Source organism: Lepisma saccharinum, chromosome 13 (genome assembly GCF_977018435.1).
Source record: "Lepisma saccharinum chromosome 13, izLepSacc3.1, whole genome shotgun sequence".
NCBI lineage: Eukaryota > Metazoa > Arthropoda > Insecta > Zygentoma > Lepismatidae > Lepisma > Lepisma saccharinum.
The window spans coordinates 67,172,123-67,189,199 of record NC_139241.1 but is presented as its reverse complement, the minus strand read 5'-3'; the positions used below and the strand labels follow the sequence as shown (position 1 = coordinate 67,189,199).

At 42.3% G+C, this 17,077-nt stretch overlaps 1 protein-coding gene across 3 annotated transcripts in view; it reads right to left on the bottom strand.

The window, feature by feature from the left end:
- The window catches only part of LOC145997018 (small ribosomal subunit protein uS3m-like), a 32,575-nt gene extending 16,207 nt beyond the window's left edge, over positions 1 to 16,368 (bottom strand). Inside the window, exons 1-2 of one of the 3 annotated variants that reach the window (XM_083133640.1) lie at positions 16,251 to 16,323; positions 14,669 to 14,746 (exon numbers count right to left, since the gene is read on the bottom strand). In XM_083133640.1, the coding sequence (XP_082989766.1) occupies positions 14,669 to 14,680 (12 nt within the window). In that variant the 5' untranslated portion in view covers positions 14,681 to 14,746; positions 16,251 to 16,323. Of the gene's footprint in view, positions 1 to 5,957; positions 6,068 to 14,668; positions 14,747 to 16,250 lie in introns of those variants that run through there. The other 2 variants (XM_083133639.1, XM_083133638.1) reach the window with 2 other exon arrangements.
- Between the last annotated feature and the right edge of the window lie 709 nt (positions 16,369 to 17,077).

Below are 17,077 nucleotides of genomic sequence, written 5' to 3'. Positions count from 1 at the left end.
CTAACGCAGTCGAATTTCGGTCATAAATGAACGCGTAGTTTCCAAGCTCCAAAAAGGTTAGGCTTGGCTATGTCTATCAGATAGATTGTTCTGCCAAGAATATTAATAAAGTATAGGGATTGAGACATTTATGTTTTGTTTTCCACTGCAGCTTTCTTTTCCTTCCTTGATAAAAATAAAAGCTAAACTGTGAAAACATGCGACTTGGATTATAAAAACTGCAATTTTTCACGTCTGTGGAGAAAAATTCATACAGAATTCACGTATAATTCCCAGTCAATAATACATACATAAATCCCAGGATTTCAAGGAATTCCCAGTAAGTAGCCACCCTGTTTAAAGCGAAATTTAGTATTGGTAAATTTCATATATCCGCAAGACGGCTGAAATGTGCTACTTCATTTAATTTGAATATTCGTACTTACGTATTCTGCATTCAGAAACATTGTTGAAGGTGGCATTTCACTTATTTCACGGATAAGCTCTATTTGCGACATATTGAGTAAGTTTTCTTGGTTTCTTTTTGCCTTCGGTAACATGCAAAATGGCGGTCACAGTTTCACTACCGTACTCGGCATGTAGTGTTTCCACCCCACTGCACCCAAAAATACCTACGTAGCCCCACAAACCATTGACACATAGCCCCATGAACCATTTCCGGTAAGGTTAGGTTAGGTTGTGTCACGTTTAGGTTATAATAGCTAAAAATTGTTTTAGAAAAAAATATGCGTAGCCCCACACACCATTCTCGCATAGCCCCACGAACCATTGACACATAGCCCCATGAACCATTGACACACAGCCCCACGAACCATTGAAATATAGCCCCACAAACAATTTGCGGAAATGTACCTTCAGTTACAAAAACACGTGTTTGGAAACACTGACCGGCATTGACCGTGATTACGTCATCACACACAGGCAACATCCGGCTGGAAGGAAATGGATGCAGCAGCTTTCATGCATCGGTCACACATTTGTAGCGACAGCCACTGTGGTGCAGCGAAAGCCGCTGACTTTTGCTGCCACCTAACGGGGGGAGAAGGAACTTTTTCCGCCTTACCAGACGCGAGGGATTTGACCCCTGGAAGCAGGGGTGAAAGACTGGGGGACGAAAAGAGCTACAGAGGGAGAAGTCAGCCATCTCCAGGACAACGACGGGAGCGGTCTCTTGCAGTATTACTTAGTGTTTGTAGTGTTCATCTAGCTGTAGTGTTCATTTAGAATAAACAACCAGGTAAGCCAACACCCTTTAATTTGGTGATTATTTCCCAAACTGGTGACCCCGACGTGATCGTTTTTTTTGGGGGGCCGTGAATCGTGATTACCCCCCTTTGTGTACCATACCAGCCGGATCGAACAAGTTCACGCTAGACGACGCGCCCAATCCCCCTTTGTTCTGGACGCACCAACTACACCGCGATGACAGAGGAACTTCAAGCGCAGCTCGACCAACTCAGGCGGGAAAACGAGCAACTCAGACAGCAAGCACTTCAACCGAGGACTCCAGCACCGCACGCAGTACAATCGCAACAGGACTCCGTACATCGAGTGAGTGTGAAGCTCCCCCCATTCTGGCCCGAGGACATGGAATTGTGGTTCTCCCAAGTGGAGGCCCAGTTCACCATCGCCCACATCACCCGGGAGGAGACGAAGTTCGCATACGTCGTGGGACAGTTAGAAGGTCGGTACGCGTTCGAAGTGAGAGACATTATACGTACACCACCGGCAACCGACCCTTACACCCGGCTGCGGACAGAACTCACGCGAAGATTTTCCCTGTCTGAAAATCAGCGATTGCGGCAGATCCTGATGGAAGAAGAAATGGGCAGTCGCAAACCGTCCCAGTTCCTACGTCACCTCCAGTCACTCGCAGGCACCACTCCCATGCGTGACGACTTGCTGCGCACGTTGTGGCTCCAACGCCTGCCTGCTCAAGTTCAAGCAATTCTGCAGGTGCAGTCTTCGGAACTTCCGCTGGACCAACTTGCCACGCTCGCGGACCGCATCGTGGAGGTGAGCCCCCCCATGCTCACCCCCGCGACAAGCAACATCGCCGCACAGTTCGTCTCGCCCAACCCGCCGGCTATCTGCGCGACCGCGACGCCACTCGCGCCCGCCTCCGACACGGTTCGGCTTCTCCAACGCATCGAGGAGCTAACTCGTCAAGTCGCGTCCCTGCAAAGCGACTTTCGCGCCTTCCGCGGCCGCTCGCAATCGCGTGACCGTACCAGCCCGCGCCGCTACGGCCGCAGATCGCCGTCAAGAGGAAGAGATGAGGGAATATGCTGGTATCACCACCGCTTCGGCGACCAGGCTCAGAGGTGCAACGACCCATGCACGTACGCGCCCGCGACAACAAACACCAACGGCAGCCGCTAGTCGCGGCAAACGGCTGCCGTCCTGGTGGAAGCCACCTGTACGTGACCGACCGCTATAGCCGCCACCGCTTCCTCGTCGACACAGGGTCGGATATTTGCTGTTTCCCGAGACGTTTGCTCCCGGACCGACGCCATCCGACCGACTACGTGCTCAGTGCCGCAAACGACTCGACGATCAAGACGTACGGAATTCTGCCCCTCTGCCTCAAACTCGGCCTGCGTCGCGAGTTTTCATGGCGTTTCGTCGTCGCGGACGTTTCCGTGCCCATCATCGGATCGGACTTCCTGGACCACTTTGAGCTGCTGCCGGATTGTCGCAACAAGCGCCTGCTCGACGGACGAACGGGACTCTCGGCTCCCTGCCAGCCAACGAACACTATGCAACCCAGCATCAAGGCCTTGTCGAACGATTCTTCATACAGCGACGTCCTAGCCGATTTCCCGACGCTCACGCGTCCCGCCGGCACGCCGCGAGAAGTTCGTCACTCCACGGTTCACTACATCCGGACGACCCCGGGCCCCCCCGTGTCCAGCCGACCTCGCCGCCTAGCTCCAGATCGGCTACAAATAGCCAAGGCCGAATTCGACTCCATGTTGCGTGAAGGCACCGCACGTCGCTCCGACAGCCCCTGGTCTTCGCCGCTGCACATGGTACCCAAGAAAACGGAGGGCTGGAGACCGTGCGGGGACTACCGTGGCCTCAATGCCCGGACGATTCCGGACAGCTATCCAGTGAGGCACATCCACGATTTCAGCAACCACCTCCACGGATGCACCGTCTTCTCGGTCATCGACTTGGTCAAGGCGTACACACAAATTCCTGTCAACCCAGACGACATCCCGAAGACAGCGATCACCATGCCATTCGGGTTGTTCGAGTTCCCATACATGACCTTCGGACTACGCAACGCCGGGCATCATCGACGAAGTGCTCTCAGGACTGGATTTCTGCTTTCCATTCATCGACGATATACTCGTCTCATCACGCAACCACGAGGAACACCGCGAACACCTACGCGCCCTCTTCGGACGTCTCTCGGACCACGGCATCCTGATTAACACCCAGAAGTGTGTGATTGGGACCCCCTCCGTCACGTTCCTTGGGTACGAAGTCTCCGCTGCCGGTACACGACCGCTTCCCGACCGCATCGCAGACCTACAGGACTTCAAACGACCAGCCACGGCTCGCGGCGTGCGTCGCTTCCTCGGCATGATCAACTTCTACCGTCGTTTCCTGCCATCTTCTGCCGAACACCAAGCTCCTCTGCACGCTGCCGTCACCCCCCTCCGAGGATCCCAGCCATTCCCATGGACGCCGGACCTGGAACAAGCTTTCGAGGCCTGCAAGACCAGCCTTGCCAACGCCACGCTCCTGGCCCATCCGCATCCCGAAGCCCCGCTGGGACTTTTCACCGATGCCTCCGCCACCTCCGTCGGTGCATGCCTGCAACAGTTCGCCAACGGCTTGTGGCAACCCCTCGCCTTTTTCTCCCGGAAACTCACCACCAAGCAGACCGAGTGGCCACCGTACTACCGCGAACTTCTCGCAGTCTACGCAGCCGTTCAGCACTTTCGTCACATCCTGGAAGCGCAACACTGCACCATATACGTGGATCACAAGCCCATCACCTACGCCTTCCAGCAGCGGCGTGACAAACTACCTCCAGTGCAACTCAACCAACTTTCCTTCATAGCTCAGTTCACCACGGACATCCGCTACATTGAAGGCACCTCTAACGTGGTGGCGGACGCGCTATCGCGGGTGGACGCAGTTCGCGGGAACACCCCCTCCCCCGATCTGCGCTCCCTCGCCTCCGCCCAAGAAGAGGACGATGAGCTCCGTGAGCTCCTGAACGGCGATTGCGATCTCCACCTCCAGCTCATGGACATACCTGGCACCGAAGTCAAGCTCTTCTGCGACACCTCCACCGCGAAACCCCGGCCGTATGTACCCGCCGCGCACCGCCGCCGCATTTTTGATGCCTTGCACGGCCTCAGCCATCCCGGTACCCGAGCGTCCGCGTGCCTAATCGCGTCGCGTTTCGTCTGGCCCAGAGTCCAGCAAGACTGTCGCGCTTGGGCCAGATCGTGCCCAGACTGCCAGCGCACCAAAGTTTCCCGACACGTGCACGCACCATTGGGCAATTTCGTTCCTCCGTCTGCAAGGTTTCAGCACGTGCACATCGATCTGATCGGGCCTCTCCCTTCAGCGGGACCCTATAAGTACTGCCTGACAGCCGTGGACCGTTTCACCCGTTGGCCCGAAGCCTACCCCTTGGAACGCATCACCGCGACGGCCTTCACATCGTGTTGGATCTTGCGATTCGGTTCCCCCGCCCGCATCACAACAGATCAAGGGCGGCAATTTGAATCAGAACTCTTCCGCGAACTAGGACGGACCATCGGCTCCGAGCGCCATCGCACCACCAGCTACCACCCATGCGCCAACGGCATGGTCGAGCGCTTTCACCGCCACCTCAAGGCAGCACTCATGTGCCACCCTGGCTCCACCTGGATAGAAGCCCTGCCCCTCGTGCTCCTTGGGATTCGCGCAGCCATCAAAGATGACCTCGCAGCATCGCCTGCCGAACTGGTGTACGGCGAACCTCTCCGACTCCCAGGAGAGCTCATCGTGCCACCAACAGCCACCCGGATGGAAGACCCTTCCGACCTGGTTTCCAGACTTCGGCAACACATGGCTCGCCTGCGACCACAATCCGGTTCCCGTCACAATCAACCCAGCACCTTCGTCTTCAAGGACCTGTCAACCTGCACCCACGTCTTTCTCCGTGACGACTCCGTACGAGGCAGCCTCCAACCACCGTATTCCGGACCCCACCAAGTTATAAGCAAAAACGACAAGACCTTCACCCTGCGTCTCAACGGTCGTGAGACCCGCGTCAGCATTGACCGGGTCAAACCAGCCTACACCTGGACGGAGGACGTCCCACCAACCAAGGGTTCCTCAGAGACACCAACGCAGCCCCCCACCAACCAACCACCATCGGCGCAACGGCAAGAGAGTCCGTCACCAAAAGGTGACTACGTCACCCGTTCTGGTCGACGCGTAACATTTCGCCTCCCACACAAGGTGTAACCCTTTTTCTCCGTGGGGGGCTGGTGTAGCGACAGCCACTGTGGTGCAGCGAAAGCCGCTGACTTTTGCTGCCACCTAACGGGGGGAGAAGGAACTTTTTCCGCCTTACCAGACGCGAGGGATTTGACCCCTGGAAGCAGGGGTGAAAGACTGGGGGACGAAAAGAGCTACAGAGGGAGAAGTCAGCCATCTCCAGGACAACGACGGGAGCGGTCTCTTGCAGTATTACTTAGTGTTTGTAGTGTTCATCTAGCTGTAGTGTTCATTTAGAATAAACAACCAGGTAAGCCAACACCCTTTAATTTGGTGATTATTTCCCAAACATTTATATCGAAAAATAGAAGATTTACCAGCAAAATTCAATGAACGATGCGAGAAAACACTTCCCCGAACTTCCACAACTATAAAGAAACTGCATTCGGTAAGTAATTTCTCCTGTAAATTTGAAGAAATCCATCTTGCGGATATAAGAAATTTACCTTAGTTTTTTTTTCTCCTTTGAATTTTTTTGCATTACTTCCTTTCATGCAAACAGTATGTCTTAATACACTGGTGCCACTGGCATAGTCAGACATGAGCTAATGGGGCATAGGCTTCTCTCAAAAAATTTCCAAATTATCTAGAAAGAAAGGTGGAGGTTTGTAAAGCCCTTTCCAACACATACAGTGCTTCTTTTCATTACTAATGTTGAAACATCAGTTTCAAATGGGAACAAATTATGAGAGAAGCCTACAAATATGATGAATGAGCTGAATGCATATTTGAAGTGTAATTCTGAAGAACCAAAAATTATAACTTTCAAAACAAATATGCAAAAATCAAAACTATAATTGAATTAATGGTTAATACAAAAGTAGAATATTATGAATGCAGCACATATGCATAGCACACATCAGTAATATTTTCCGGTAACAACTGACTCACTCATTTTTTTATTGGAGCTTAGGACCCCACCCTCCCCAATAATGGGTACACTTCCAACTGTGCCTCCAAAATGGTGACAAGATGGGGAACTCAGCATTATGCAATTTTCCCCAAGTTGTTATGTATTTGTGTCTTGCATGTAGATACATGTACAAACCTTACTCAGCCAGCCACTGAAGCGGAATGGTTAGCATAAAGAGTCATGCTGGTTAATGCAAGGGTCTCTCATTATTAGAGCCCGGATTTTAGGCAAAATGCCTATTCGTTTCCGATGCTGGTAGACAAAAATGGAACACAAAAGTACACCGATCCGAAGGTTCTTAACATTCTGAACAATACTTTATGTTGCCTTTTTTTGCCTATTTCACCTTACGCTGCCTTTTTCAAAATTTTTTGCCTCTTTTGTCATTCCGACATTCATATTTCTCTTCTTCTATTTGATTTCGTGACCCAAGTTCCTTTTGTTTTATGGGGATTTCATCACAGGCCCGTAGCTAGGCAGGGGCCAGGGGGGGCTGAGCACCCCCTGGAACTACCGTCAGCCCCCCCATGGCACTGCCTTCAGCCCCCTTGACATTAGGCAAAACTATTCTCTGTAATTTGTTTGCAGTGAAGAGTGAAAATGTAGACAGCAGATATTATTTTGCTCACAACTTTGGTGAAGGATAAATTCACAGAACATGAACAACAGCTAACACATTTCTTCATCTTATTTGGAAGAAGAAGTAAAAGTAGTGGCAAGCATTTAGAAGATTCTCTTCTCTAGGCTCTAGAAGGTTCTTTCACAGGGCAGCTTCTTTATCTGTACTTTCACTGCCCCTGTTACGACCTCCCACTTAGACAGAAATCTGTGACTTTGATGACATCATGCAAATTCCCTCCGCATCTGTGTCAAAGGTCAACAGCTCCCAAGTTTTTGGAACGAAGGGGAGTTTCATTGCTTCTGCCAGGGGTGGAATGTACTGTAGGCACTATGATTGAATATTGTTCATTTTTCCTTGTGTGATATATATATCTGTATCATCAAAAGTAGTATGGAGCGTGCAGTAAGGAATGATTTCAGTCGCAGTCAACACTTATAAGAAAACGATGTTTTAAAAGATATAGAAAAAATGTTGTATTTGTATGATATTTCTAAATTTCATATAACTTAATGACCCTCCCCACACATAATTTACCTTCATTTAATACTGTTAAACTTTTGAAAATTGGACTTGGTTTACAAAGCCCCCCCTGATAACCCGTGAGCCCCCCCTGGAGATCAATTCTAGCTACGGGCCTGTTTCATCATGCTACGAATGCAATTTTTACATGGTTCGATTTCGATGTACAGCTGTTAACACATACTGCGGAGTCTTGGCGATTACTTAAGGTTCCCTTAGCATTAAAATAAAGTCCCTAAATGCATTCTACTAAAGTTCTGATTTACTTCTACATTCATTCCCATGCTTCTACGATATTAACTGTCGCTTGTCGACGGAGAATATCTTGTCCATGAGAAGTGCGTAAGGTAATTTTCAAGTTTTTTTGCATCATAAATAACTTTTTTTTCGAGTTCAAACAGTGCTCATTACTTTAAGGAAGGTTCAAATTTCGAGTGACAATGATTTCCAAAATTCTATGATAATTAGTCTTTGTGCTAGGAGAAATCATAAAACAATCGAAACAGTTACAGATTTTGTATTTCAATAACCCTTGTTATTCAAATTATTATTTGTAAATACATTTTTAAAGATTTAAGAAGAATTTAAGTCCTTCTCTTCAATTTTCACTGCCTCTTTCTGAAACTTGACTGCCTTTTTTTCGACATACACTGCCTTTTTTTCAATTTTTCGTTACCTTTTTGCCTGCCATTTTTAATACTTTTCAGTGCCTGAACATCCGGGCTCTACTCGTTATATATTTCATCATCCTTACCACCAAAATTAATCCACAGGGGTAGATAATGGGGGAAAAAAAACTACCAGAATTTTGTTAACATACACAACCTGCAAAAATATTAATTGACTAGTAATATTAATTAATTATAGCAGAACATATGCAGACATTTCTTTAATTTTTGTAAAATATATAAATACGGTAATAGTACTCAAAGCATGATAATAACATTAAATAAATATTAGAACTTTCTGTGATGCACTACTTTAAAACATATTAAACCAATGACATGAACATAATTGTCTTACATAAATCAATAATATCTAGTGCAAAAAAAAAGATGTGACTGAACTACTTCACCATGAAACTGCACCATGATAAATTCAGAATTAATCAATGAGATCTTGGGTCACTTGATGTAACTGCTAAGGCAAAAAAGATGGACACACTGGTCCATGCATTGATGTTGAAACTTTGCTCCACCACATTTTATCCGTTGAGGCCTGGTACACTCCACATGTATTAAAACAGTCATTTTTAATTGTCTGTAGGATCCTTTATGTGAAAAGATATATTTAACGTGTGTATGGTGGGCTCAAGATAATTTTGTTTTATTGTGATTTCATCATGCTACAAATGCAATTTTAACAAGGTTCTATTTCAATTTACTTCTTTTAGCACATACTGTGGAGTTTTAGCGATTACTTAAGATTTTGTTCAATATATGCTGTCGCTTAGCAATAAAATAAAATGCATTCCACCAAGGTTCCAATTTACTTCTACATTAATTCCCACAAGTCTACGATACTTACAGTCGCATGCAAAAGGAAAATACATTTTTTATGGGAAGCACTCATGCTTGCATAATGTAATTTTTAAGTTGTTTTTTTAATTTTTTTTTTCAACATGAATAATCTTGTTGGCCCAAGTTTCTTTAATTTTATTGCGATTTCATCATGCTACGAATTCAATTTTTACATGGTTCGATTTCGATGTACGTCTGTTAACACATACTGCCGAGTTTTAGCGATTACTTAAGGTTTTGTTCAATATATGCTTTCGTGGTTAGGTTAGGCAGATTAGGTTTGGTTCCCTTAGCATTAAAATTAAAGTCCCTACATGCATTCTACTAAGGTTCCGATTTACTTCTTCATTCATTCCCACGCTTCTACGATATTTACTGTCACTTGACGATGGAGAATATATTGTCCATGAGAAGTGCGTAAGGTAATTTTTCAAGTTGTTTTTTTCAACATAAATAACTTTTTTCTAGTCCAAACAGTGCTCATTACTTTAAGGAAAGTTCAAATTTCGTGTAACAATGATTTCCAAAATTCTACGATAAGGTACGCACTCTGTGATAGGAGAAATCATAAAACAATCGGAACCCTTACCTCTACGATAATTACCCTTCCTGCTAGGAGAAATTGAAAAACATCATGGTATGAATGAAGAATATAGACAATGTCTCTAATTACGTTAATATTTGGTATACTAACTAAATTTGGCCTTCTAATCACGAATCTGTTGTTAAAATGGCACAGACGCGTGTAAAAATTCACTGGTAGCCCCACAAACCATTGACGGATAGCTCCACGAACCATTTCCAGCAAGGGTTAGGTTAGGTTAGGCAAGCATAGTTAAAATTTTGTTTGCAAAACAATGCGAAAAAGCTTTTTTTAAAAAAAAAAATTTAACTTACATCAGCTTTTTTCACGATTTCCAGACATGTCCGTGGCATTTTAACAACAGCTTCATGATTAGAAGGCTAAATTTAGTTAGTATACCAAATGTTAACGAAATTAAGACATTCTCTCTATTCTACATTCGCTTCAAAATCATAAAACAGTCTGGTAAATTTTTCGTTTTCGCAAAACGTATTTCTTCAATTTTACAGGAGAAAGTACTTACTGAAATGAGCTTATTTATAGCCTACTTTAGGAAGGTCTTGGAAGTGTATTTTCCCCTCGCTTAAATTTTTTTGCCAGTAAATCATGTAATTTTCAACATTAATTTCACTCCGATGCACGAAAGCTGTTCCCTTGATGTCCGTCTACTACGTGAACCAAATTTTTGTGTGCGTTTAATGACGTAACAACCGGTCAATGTTTCCAAATATGCAGTTTTGTAACTGTGTAACAGTTGTAGAACGTAAATAAACGTACGTTACTGTTCATCATTTCTGATTACGAACTTGCGACAACATGACGTGCACAGGATGCGTGGTGAAATTGCACGGCGTTGAAGATCCAGTAGAATCTACATGTAACTCACCATGGAATTGTGAAGGAATTGGAATGTCCTAAAAATAAATTATCTTTAATTTCTCCAATTTAAAAAACAATTTTAACTATATATAACTAACTAACTCTCTAGCCTTCTTAAACCCGAAGGTTCATGGCTGCAGCAACACAGGCCTTCCATCTGTCCCTATCTTGAGCAAGATCTATATACTCTTTTCCATCTCTACCGATTTCCATTAGGTCCATCTCAACGTTGTCTCTCCATCTTCGTCTTGGCCTTCCTACAGGTCTCTTACCATCAGCTTTCCCAACAAGAATTCTGTAAACTCCTCTTTCCTCTTCCATTCGTGCCACATGGACTGCCCACCTAAGTCTTCTTGATTTAATCATTCTAATAATATCTGGACATGAATACAAATTATGTAGTTCTAAATTATGTAACCTTCTCCATTCACCTGTCTCTTCATCCCTTTTAGATCCAAAGATTTTCCTAAGGATCTTATTTTCAAATACTCTCAATTTATGTTCCTCTTTCAATGTAAGGGACCAAGTTTCACATCCATATAATACTACAGGCAAAATTACCGTTTTGTATATTTTAACTTTTAGTTTCTTAGATATTAAACGAGAAGACAAAAGTTTATGAAGAGAGAAGTAACATGCATTTCCTGAATTAAGCCTACTTTTTATTTCCTCTTTAATATAATTTTCGTTTGTTAATATTACTCCTAAGTATTTGAATTTGGAAACTGGTTCAAACGAGTTGTTATCAATAATTAGATTTTGATTATTACCTAACACTTGGTTTCGGCCTGTAAGCATATATTTAGTTTTCTCTTTGTTAACTTTCAAACCTATCTCTTTAGCAGTTTTGAAAAATATTTTAGCATTATTCATTATTGTATTCACATCATCCCCCAGTAAGTCTACATCATCTGCATATGCTAACAACTGAGTCACACCATTTAATTTTAGTCCTTTGTTAGTTTCTTTTACCTTCCTAACAGCATATTCTAAGGCAAAATTAAAGAGCAATGGAGATAATGCATCTCCTTGTTTTAACCATCATGAATTGTAAATTTGTCAGACATATTAATACCCACACGAATTTTACTTTCTGTTTCACTGGTGCATATTTTTATCATACTAACAAGCTTCTTAGGTATTCGAAACTCTACTAATATATCATATAATTTCTCTCTTTTGACCGAATCATATGCTTTTTTGAAATCAATGAATAGCTGATGGACATTTTGATTATATTCCCACTTTTTTTCAAGTGTCTGTCTGATGTGAAAAATTTGATCTGTAGTTGATCTGTTACGTTTAAATCCACATTGATAATCACCCATAATTTCATTAGCATATGGTGTTAGTCTTGTTAAAAGAATGTTAGACAATATTTTGTATTTTGTTGAGAGTAGAGAAATTCCACGGTAATTATTGCAGTTCATTTTATCACCTTTTTTAAACACAGGAACAATTATGGATTCTTTCCACTACTGAGGGATTTCTTCTTTATTCCATATTAAACAAATTAATTTATGAATTTGACATATTAATGAATTTCCACCATATTTAATTAACTCATCTGGTATTAAATCAATGCCAGGTGCTTTGTTATTCTTTAGCCTTTTAATAGCATCTTTAACTTCAGTCAAGTTAGGTTCTGGAACTAAAGGTTCTGCTGTGTGTACTTCATTTACTTCTGATTTATCTCCTACATGGACATTTAAAAGGTCATTAAAGTAGTTCTTCCATCTATTTAGAATATCGCTTGGGTCAGCTAGAAAATCACCGTCTTTATCTTTTATCAAGTTTACTTTAGGTTGCCACCCCTTTTTAAACTCATTTACACCTTTATATAAATCTCTGATATTTTTATTTTTGCTGTTTGTTTCATTTTCGTTAATTTTGCTTTTCAAGTAATCTCTTTTTTACTTCTAAACGTGCGGTTAACTTCTCGCTTTATTCTATTATAATTGCTTAGATTTGTATCATCAGAGTTATTTAACCACCTAAGTCTAGCCTGATTTCTTATTTCTATTAGATTATGACATTCATTATCAAACCATGGCTTACATTTTCTCGGTTTATGGTATCCTATACTTTTTTTAGCAGCTGATTCTATTGCATTACGTATGTGCTCCCAATTCTTATTTACGTCCATTTCATTTATATTTTCATCATCATTTAAATCCTGCAAAACATCAAATCTATTTGACAGTTTAATTTGGTAATCTTTCTTAATTCTTTCATCAGTAAACTTTCCTGTATCAAATTTTAGAACTTTTAGATTTTGTTGCTTATGATTTATCACTGCGAGTCTTTCTCTTAATTTAGCAATTACTAAATAATGGTCACTGGTACAGTCAGCACCTCTATGTGTACGAACGTCAATTATACTAGTATGCCTTCTCTTATCAATGAGAATATGATCTATCTGATTATGAGTTTTACCATCTGGAGAAGACCAGGTATATTTATGAATATCTTTATGTTTAAAAGTGGTACTTTTCACAATTAAATTCTTTGAGGTTGCAAAAGTAATCAATCTTATACCATTATCATTACTTAATTCATGAAGACTTTCTTTACCAATCGTGGGTTTAACCTTTTGACGCCCAAGCCCTTTTTCAATAGTAAGCCTCGGTTGCCCAAGCCGATTTTGAGCAAAATGCAGAGTTTCAATTAAATGAGTGTAGTTCGGAAGCTAATTGCCCTAGAGAGATGAGTGATATACCGTTGTACGCGGAATGAACCAGAGATTCAGACTATATGAAATTTTTGCAAATTCGGCGTATATGTGGCGGGGGGAGGGGGCTAACTCTCAAAACGACTTTGACACAGCGTCTCGATCGAGACGCTTGGGCAATTGAGGGTTACTATTGGGTATCTCGATCGAGACGCTTGGGCACCTAAAGGTTAAATGTCTCTTCTTTGCCAATCTGTGCATTACAGTCACCTAACAGAATTTTCATATCATACTGAAAAAATTTATCAAAGACATGTTCTAACTCTGTATAAAAATCATCTTTAGTTTTATCATCTTTATCTTCCTTTGGTGCATGTATGTTTATTAAAATAATTTTACACCACCTACCCTCTAAAACTGCATATGATATCCTATCATTAATAAAATCTACTGTTTCAAGAGCCGAGATAATTCTATTATTTATGAAAAAGCCTGTTCCAAAATTATGATTTTCAGTACCACCATAGAAAAAAGTATAATTTTTAGTTTTACAATTCCATTCTCCTGGCCACCTAACTTCCTGGACAGCTACTACATCTAATTTATACTTAACTATCTCATTAACTGTACACTGAAATGCCCCAGGCCGGTAAAGGCTCAGAACATTCCAGGTGCCTAATTTAATATCCTTATTCCTAACGTAGATCTTATCCTTAGTCCAGGGACCTCCCAAAGTAGTCCCCACCCGGAGATCCGAACGGGGGACTATTTTACCTCCGGAATATTTTACCTTGGGAACATCCATGGCCTTATATTGCTGTTTCTTGACATGTCTTTTTACAGTGCAGAGTTGTCAGCTCTACGCCTAACCCCCAATATGAATGGAGGAACTACTACACAAGACAAACACAAACACATTAGACAGCACAATTACTACACAAGATGAACACAAACACATTAGACAGCACAACTACTACACAAGACACACACAAACACATCACAACTATAACACAATATACACACAAACACACCAGAACTACTACACAATATAAACACAAACAAACTACACACCACAACTACTACACTTTTTGTGAAATGACCTTGAGAGTATTTGCAATGTATTATCTTTTCTTGGAAGAAGGATAAATTGATTACTTATTACTTCCTTCTTTTCTCTTGTCTGGTTGTGCGCTTCTTGTATTTTTCTAGCTTTCCATCTCCTTTGTTTAACTATATATGCCTAACCAAACCTTGCCATGCAAGGTTCGTGGGGCTATTTATGAATGATTCATAGGGCTATTCATAAATGGTTCGTGGGGATATCCATGAATGGTTCATGGGGCTATTTATGAATGGTTCGTGGGGTTTTCGAACCCGAAAAAAAATATTTTTCTAATTTTAAAAAACAATTTTAACTATATTTGAATAACCTAACAGAACCTAACCTAACCTTGCCACGCATGGTTCATGGGGCTATTTATCAATTGTTCGTGAGGCTATCCGTACATGGTTCGTGCATTTTTCGAACCTGGAAAGAAATACAAAATCAGTAACACGAAAGTAGGTATTTTTCTATGAAGAAGGTTGCAACACTGCATAACCACTGATCATGGACAACGCTAGTCAAGATTTTTCCACCATATCGCGTGTAACGCAAGCGAAAGCGTACAAAAAAAATTACTCGATATGTCTAAAATTGAGATTATTTGCGTGGAAAAAAACAAAATGCCACCTTCAAGAATCCTTAGGAATGTAGAAAATGTAAGTATCAATGTGAAAAATAAGAAAATAAGGGAATTAGAGACGTTTGGTGATTACTGAACTTTTACCCCCCATGAACCATTGACACAGAGCCCCACAAACCATTTGCGGAAACGTACCTTCCTCAGTTACAAAAACACGTGTTTGGAAACACCAACCGGGATTGCGGTAAAAATCTGATATTCCCCGGACACCTATAACTTCTTCGTTTTGTCAGTTTTTGACATTTGTACTTACCTATCTGCTTCGCAGAACATTCTTTAACGTGTATTCACGTTTTTTATATCAAAGTAATTGCATTTTTTCTTTAAAAAAAGTGTTTTTGTAACACGTACGTTTACGCAAATGGTTTGTGGGGCTGTGTGTCAATGGTTTGTGGGGCTATGTGAGAATGGTGTGTGGGGCTACGCAAATTTTTTTCGAAACCAATTTTTAACTACTGTAACCTATACGTGACCCTACCTAACCTAACCTTACCGGAAATGGTTCGTGGGGCTATGTGTCAATGGTTGAATTTCCGCTATGAAACATTTCCACATCACACAAAACGCCTTCCAGATGTTAGACAATGCTACAGGAACTTATTACCGTAAGTAGTTTCGGTAAATATGCGATATCGCCCGAACGGATTTCTTCAAATTTACAAGAGAAAGTACTTACTGAAAATCGCATATTTACCGTATTCTGTAAAAATGAAGCAATCTGTCCGGGGAATATCAGATTAGTACCCACATTTATATCGAAAAATAGATGATTTACCACCAAAAGTCAATGAACGATGCGAGACACTTCCCTGAACTTCCACAAGTATAAAGAAACTGCATTCGGTAAGTAATTTCTCCTGTAAATTTGAAGAAATCCGTTTGTCCGATACGAGAAATTTACCAAATATTCTTGCTGCAAGAGTATGTGAGGCCGGCTTAATTATTCCACAAGAAGTAAGTTTTAGTTCGTGGATTTAAATATATCATTTCGTTGAAAATAGCTGATTGATGTGAAATCTATCGTTTTATTATAAACATCCGTTTATTATGTCTTTCTACAAAACATTGTCTGCAGTGAATTTCCTTTTATAACACGGTACATGTTCATCATTTGGAAAATTGTCCGCGAGCTGGCCTGGGTCCTAGGTAATTTCTTCTGAATTAATTTCATTACAATGTGGCTTATCATGAAACACTTTTATTTTAACTACATAAATATTACACATCAGAAAACTAATCGACATATATCACAAATATATCAATTTCAAACTTCCCCTAAGAGCGTACCTTTCTAAATATACAGAATCCTGCCATTTTTATTTTGAATCTTTCCACAGATTACTTGCTTGACCACATTTGCGACAAGGGAACCTTCATATTACAGCGCTGTACTTCAAATGTTGAGTTGAGTTGGTGTTTTAAGTCCACTTCATGCACAGTAAGGCTAATCGGGACTGGACGTACAGTTTAAAGTGGGATCCGAACCAGTTGTGCTTCCACCGGGTATCGAACCCGGGACCCATTGATTACAAGGTGGCGGCGCTACCACTGCGCCATCGGGGAGCCCCCCCTTCATATTTAGAATTGATGTATGAAAATGTACTATATACTAATGGCCATTTCGTAGGGACATAGAGTACTACTCTATGGTAGGGATATGCGGGATCCCGAAAGTCGGAACTGGGATCGGAAAAAAAAAAATCCCGTCCCGATCTCGACTTCGGGAATGACTTCCCGCGACTTTTCGGGATCCCGAGCAGTCGGGAAATACCGAATGGTCATTTTAAAAAGTTGTTGATTCATGACGTTTTCTGCATTGCAAGCAGTGGCGCAGGAACGGGGTGGGGGGTACAAGGGTACATTGTACCCCCTCAAATTTTTGAAGGGGGGTACTGTACCACCTAAATCGTAGATTCGAGTTGTACCCCTTGTACCCCACTCAGATAATTTGACAGACGCGAGGTGCTACTGTTAAAATAACCTAGTATTTTCTATTCGCTCAATACAAAAAGTGTATATTGTTTATAATCATTATAATTCCTTACCACAGGAATTCAAGCCATTGTAAACTTAAGCCCCTATCACACGGAACTGGATTTCTAGTTGGAATGCCC